Raw genomic sequence first — 6,613 nt, 5'->3', positions numbered from 1 at the left:
TGCCAGTAATGTTTGACGTTTTGCAGCTGATAAGTGAACACTACCTTAAGGCGATACAGCAAGTAGAAGTATTTACAAAGCACCTCCAACATTGCAAGATGTCCTAACTTACTTCACAGGAACCATGTAAACAAGATTTGACATTGAGCCACGTAAGGCAAGATTAGGACAGGTGAGCAAAAGTTTGGTCAAAGAGACAGATTTTAAATAACAGTCTTGAAAGAGGTAGGTGGAGTAGAGAGGAGGAAAGGTTTAGTGAGGAAATCCCAGAGCTCAGGGTCTTGGCAACGGAAGGTGTGGCCACCAACGGTAGTACAATTAAAAATGTAGTTGATGAAGAGCCGAGATTAGAGCAGCACAGATAGCTCAGAGCATTGCGACTGCAGGTGCCTGCAGAGGTAGGGAGGATGATAATTTTAAAATTAGCACGCAACAGAGGTCTGCGAACACATGCTTGATATGAGATCAAAACGTAGTGCAAATAAGAACACGGGCAGCAGGTGTTTTGTAAGTTTACTGAGGCTAGAATGTAGGAAGCTGGCCAGGAGTGCACTGAAAATAGTCAAGTCTAGAAATTACTTAAAGCATGTACGAGGAGTTCAGAAGTAGCTAAGCCAAGGCAAGGATGAGTTAGACCTTCTTACAGAGGAGGAAAAAATGCAGTCTTATTGTTAACATGAATATATGAATGGAAGTCAAGAGTACAAGTATGACAGAAAGGTTGCAAACAGCCTGGCTCAGCCTCAGAAGGGAAGAGATGAGTTGGTGGTTATGGAACAAAGACTGTGGTGGAAATTAACATATACAAACCAGTAAGAACCAGTAGAACAGTAAGATTTGGAGCACAGTACAACAGCAGGACAATCTCCGCACTGATGTAGTTTGCACTAGCCTGTGCACAGCTTGATAAAAGAACATCAAATCTAAACCAAACACTCATCCCGGTGAAGACCCAAATAGGTAATTATTATTGCAGAATGCTAAACACTTTCTACCCTCTCTCACTTGACAGTACTAGCTTAATAGTCAAAAATTGTCAAAATAACCATGGGTTCGGTGTCACATCCATTTGATGCTCCATGCAATGCCCAAAATGCCAGGAGTCAATTTGTATTTCTTCGGAATATTTACATTGCTTCAAAATTTCGCAGTGATTTTAAAATGCAGCTTCTGTGACCTAGAAGAACAGCACAAAGTGATTGAAGCACCAACATTGACACTGAACACCAAGCTGCACATTGACAACTGTAATTCCCCTCAAGATGAGCTACAGCTGCCTGTCACATGGTAGTAGTACATGGCCATCATTTTAGAGTTACAATTTCACATCCCACAAAATGTCAGCTTTGGAAAGACCTGAAAGCCGTGTGATACATGTCCTCTCAACCACGTTACACAGTGTGATAATGTCACTAAAAAGGGACTTCGAAGAAAAAATTACTGTAATAAATATAAGTCCATCTTCCAGCATTCACAGCTGTCAAGCTTGGCAGCCATGAGAACAATGCAGTATGGAAACCTGAAGTTAGAACCTAAAAATAAAAACTATTATTCTCAATAACAAAAAGTTTTGTTTAAAAAAAAACAAAGAACTGCAGGTGCTGGAAATCTAAAATAAAAACAGAAGTAGCTGCAGAACCTCAGAAGATCTGGCAGCATCTGTGCGGAGAAAGCAGGGTCAATGTTTCAGTTGCAGTAACCCTTCTTCAGAACCCTTTTGTTTTGTTTAATCTTGTTTAACCCCTTTGTCAAGCCTCCGTGTAATAAAATAATGCTTTAAACAAAGGGCACACTAAAGCAACAGTAAATCACAACCTCACAAGGCCTTTGCTAACTTTGCTCGTAAGTTAACATTAAGGAAGTTTTGCGTGTGTAATAGGGGTGCCTCTGAGTGATCAGTCCTTCCAAAGTTTCTACCTCCTTTGTCCACTGCTACTTTACAGTTGATTCAGAGCATGAGCTCTTCATATTGCCAGTGTATTGCTGGGTCTGATGGGAACGTCTTATAAACAATGAAGAATGAAGACAACTGATGTAAAGGATCAGGAGACTCTCCTTCTGATGCTTCTAGGATATTGCTTCCAATGTGTGGTTAAAGTTTTGACGCCAGGTTTCAATTTCAAAGAATCACTCAAATTTGGTCATCACAGTTGGGTTGAAAGTAAAAAGAAAATCTGTAGTCTAAATTAACAAACCATCAGTTGTTTTGTAACGACTCATTGATGCTCCTCTTCTGTTGATACTCAGACAGCAGCACCTCACATCTGAGACTCTAGGAAGTAAGTACAGCAAAGATGTGAAATGCAACTTCTGTGAAATAATTCAGCATTTTATTGCAGGTTAATGTTCTTAGCTCCTGCCTTTTTTGTAAGGCAAGCAACATCACAAATGGGAATTGAGAGGGTTAAAGTCTCTGACTTTAATACTCAATGAAGTCACTACTAATATTTCTGTGGGGTTGTTGAAATATTGTTTTTTCATTTCTCTCTCCCAACGATACTAGTTCATGATGATGCCAGATGAAGCCTAGCCTTTTCATCATGGATGCGAAGAAACAGAGGATCTCTGTGGAAGTGTCTTTACAAAAGCCCACCACAGCCAAACTTGATCTTGTTCTGACCCAACTTCTACAGTTTGTATTTGGAAGTCAAGTTCATTAGGTTAGTGGCCTGGTGCAGGAATTCTGATTCTTCCCTTCTCTAGTCCAGGAGCATTGAAATTGATTGCAACATCCCCACTGCTGTGTCAGTTGACAGCAGTAAACTCATACAGGCTAGGAATCAAAAGTGGAACCATCTGTTCAGCATTGCTAAATGCAAAGTCAGATATTGTCCTGATCCACTACAACACTGGGGTGGCACAGTGGCTCAGTGGCTAGCACTGCTGCCTCACAGCACTAGGAACCCAGGTTCAATTCCACCCTCAGGCAACTGTCTGTGAGAAGTTAGCACATTTTCCCTGTGTCTGCATGGGTTTCCTCCAGGTGCAGCAGTTTCCTCCCACAGTCTAAAGATCTGTAGGATAGGTGAATTGGTTGGGCTAAATTGCCCATAGTGTTCACAGATGTGTGGGTTATAGGGGGATGGGTCTGGGTGGGATGCTGTGAGGGTCAGTGTGGACTTGTTGGGCCAAAGCACCTGTTTCCACACTGTAGGGATTCAATGATGATGAAGGAGCCCACACTTTTAACTTTTCATTTGGAGTAAAATGTGTTGCGTTACTTTCAAACAAGTGGCCCTATAATACTTTAGCTACACTCAGATTTTTACACCACAGGTTATAATAAGAATCTTTCAAGCAAGTGTAATTGTATTAGTGGCAATGATTTATTATCAAGTGAACAGAACGTAGAAGTTGGAATTATTTTCCTTGGAGAGGAGAAGGCTCAGAGGAGTTTTGATTCAAGTTTTCAAAAGCAGTAGATATCTGGACAGAATAGACCGAAATTAACTTGTTCCCATTTATAAACAGATCAATAACAAGAAGGCAGAGATCTAAAGTGATATTGAAAAGGAGGTAAATGTGATGTGAGAAAAAGGAGTGGTCTGAAACTGGAAATGCAGTGCCTGGTAATGTGGTGGATGTAGGTTCAATCAAAGCAGTCAAGAGGGCATTATATCTATTTAGATAATCATCTAGTTGTCAGCACTATGGGGAGAGGACAGGATGATTGTACTAAGTCATAGTGCTCTTTCAGAGAGTAAGTTCAGACATAATGGGTGGAATGGCCTTCTTCTGTACCATAATAATTTTGTGTTTCTTTGAACAAGCACTGGTTAGATAAGACCATTGTCTCATTTCAAGCCTACATACAATGCCTTTCCCAAGCATCGCTGCAAATTTTTATCAGCTAGGTGATCAACATCTTCAATATAGTATAAGGGCCTATACTGGATGACCACCTTGATGTTGCAAATGTTGAGGCCTAAACCTGTGCTTACCATTTCATCCAGTCCTTATGTGAAACAATTAGTGACGAGAAAAGTTAGTCATGATTGTTATGATTCTAGCTGATGTTATTCATGGACTAATCAGATGCTAGAATTAAATCTGGCTTGATAGATCATATTTTTGTCTTCTTTATTTAACATGGCAGTCTTTCACTATAACATTCACAGAAGGACACAAATTATTCTAAACACAAAAGCAAACTAACATATTTCAATGTTTCTCCCTCCTATTATAAAATGTCACAACATAAACAAACTTCCATTACTTTCTAAAGAGCCTTCAGCCGTCTGTTCTCTGATGCACACTGATTTCAAATTATGATTCTGAAAAGAATAACCAGATTAATTATTAAATCCCTTCAAAGAAAAATAGATAAACACCCATACATTACTAGTTTGAACTCCAACTCTAAAACGTTAACATTAAAATGCATAAATCACATACTTTTCATTCATTGATAGAATCATAGAGTTTGAACAGCACAGCCCTTCATCCTACCATCACCATCCCAGTCATCTAACAAACATCTATTCTAATCCCATTTTCCAGCTCATGGCACATAGCCTTGTATGTGATGGTGTTTCGAGTATTCATTTAAATAGGTCTGTTGTCAGAGACTTTTCCCAGGGCGGAAATGGTATTATGAGGGGGCATAATTTTAAGGTGATTGGAGAAAGGTATAGGGGAGATGTCAGAGGTAGGTTCTTTACACAGAGAGTGGTGGGTGTGTGGAATGCGCTGCCGGCAGTGATAGTAGAGTCAGATACTTTAGAGACTTTTAAGCAACTCTTAAGGCACATGGAGGGTAGTAAAATGTAGGGTATGCAGGGTAGATTGATCTTAGCAGGATAATAGGTCGGCACAGCATCATGGGCCAAAGGGTCTGTACTGTGCTGTACTGTTCTATGTTCTAAATGTATTGAGGTTTTCCACATTTTCCACCCATTCAGGCAGTAACTTCCATATACCCGCAACCTACTGGGTGAAAAAATCTCCTCAAATCCACTCTAAACCACTTGCTCCTTAATGATTCTGATTTCCTCTTCAAGGTATTCAGCAACTGGTAGGTGTTAAAAAAAATGCCCTCTCTCCATTCACCTATTATCACCGCTCACTTCTATATATCACACCTGGCCAGCAGTTCTGTTCCAAATTTAAGAGATATGAATTGTGAAGGAAACACTTCAATTGGCCCCACATTAAACTGTCCAGTCACTTCACAGCTCAGTCCTGAAAAACTGTATCCAAAAGCAAAGTTGAGCCTGTCCAATTTTATATACATTGCATTACTGAATCAGCATTGATCTATTTGTGGATTTTTACATGAGACGATATGGTAGGATAAATTTATCCTGCATGGAGAATACCATGTAATGGGCTTGTAATGTTTCACTGCAGCTTTGCTCCATCTGTGGAGAACCAAATGTAATGGGATTATAAAGCTTTAACCAAAGGCTGCAGACTTGGCAGGCACTGGAGTTAATGATTTATCCCGGTTTATAGCCCACTGCATGCTGACCAAATGTCATGGAGTTTGTCACAAAGTTGTAACATATGGGCTATTAATCTTTAATTCTATCGACTGATTTACTACATTGGACTTTTGGTTGAAGGCAAACAACTTCAATTTACCCAGGATACTGTTTTGAAATGGCTGTAGAAATCTCTTGACTTGGAAAAGTCACCAAGTTTTGAGAAATCTCTGAACAGCAGACATGTCTGGACAGTTCCCTGCAGGACTTCGATCCTGCCTTTGTTGAAAGCCTCTGAAAAAAATCTAAGGACAAAAATTAACAAATATCTTGACTACTGAATCAGCATTGAATCAGCAGAGAACGAAACCCATTATACATGAAGGGATGCTGAGAACTCTCCACCTGTTTCAATGGTAACTTGATGGCTTTGACAATGAAAGATTCAAACTTTTAATTAATAAGAATTGTCCCTATGGTGTCCCAACAGCCAACTAGCAGATAATTGAAACATGTTTTAAACATGATTGAAGAATTAACATTATTACTCTTATCTGGTTGTTACAGAAGGAAGTTACATCAATACTGTCAGCTCCGAAGAGAAATCAAACTGAATTCAAAACAATAACTCGGTTTCTCGCTCCACAGATGCTGCCAGAGCTGCTGAGTTTCTCCAGCATTCTGTGTTTGTCCCCTTATATGCATTGCATTGATCTCATACAAACAGCTACATCCACAATGTAAAAGAAATGTAAAATGTTTTTAAAAGTGCTATGGTTTTCTACAGAGATAGTAGGAACTGCAGATGCTGGTGAATCCGAGACAACAAGGTGCAGGGCTGGATGAACACAGCAGGCCAAGCAGCATCACAGGAGCAGAGAGGCTGACGTTTTGGGCCGAGACCCTTCATCAGAAAAGGGGGAGGGGAAGAGGGTTCTGAAATAAATAGGGAGAGAGTGGGAGGCGGATAGAAGATGGATAGAGGAGAGGATAGGTGGAGAGGAAACAAACAGGTCGAAGAGGCGGGGATGGGGCCAGTAAAGGTGAATGTAGGTGGGGAGTTAGGGAGGGGATAGGTCAGTCCAGGGAGGATGCACAGGTCAAGGGGGCGGGATGAGGTAAGTCGGTAGGAGATGGAGGTGCGGCTTGAGGTGGGAGGGGATAGGTGGGAGGAAGAACAGGTTAGGGAG

General features: G+C 40.6%; 1 protein-coding gene across 1 annotated transcript in view; it reads right to left on the bottom strand.

Annotated features, from left to right (window-relative positions):
- Positions 1-7: 7 nt before the first annotated feature.
- Positions 8-6,613, bottom strand: part of LOC109911057 (solute carrier family 2, facilitated glucose transporter member 10) — a gene marked incomplete at its 5' end in the record, with an annotated part of 8,984 nt that continues 2,378 nt past the window's right edge. The window contains one exon of the mRNA XM_048594184.1: positions 8-1,177. Coding sequence (XP_048450141.1) covers positions 1,138-1,177 — 40 coding nt within the window. The remainder of the gene's footprint in view (positions 1,178-6,613) is intronic.

The sequence above is a fragment of the Rhincodon typus genome, unplaced genomic scaffold, assembly GCF_021869965.1.
Source record: "Rhincodon typus isolate 14 unplaced genomic scaffold, sRhiTyp1.1 hic_rhity00006795, whole genome shotgun sequence".
Classification (NCBI taxonomy): domain Eukaryota; kingdom Metazoa; phylum Chordata; class Chondrichthyes; order Orectolobiformes; family Rhincodontidae; genus Rhincodon; species Rhincodon typus.
The sequence above is the reverse complement of the archived record's forward strand: the minus strand, read 5'-3'. Positions and strand labels throughout refer to the sequence as shown.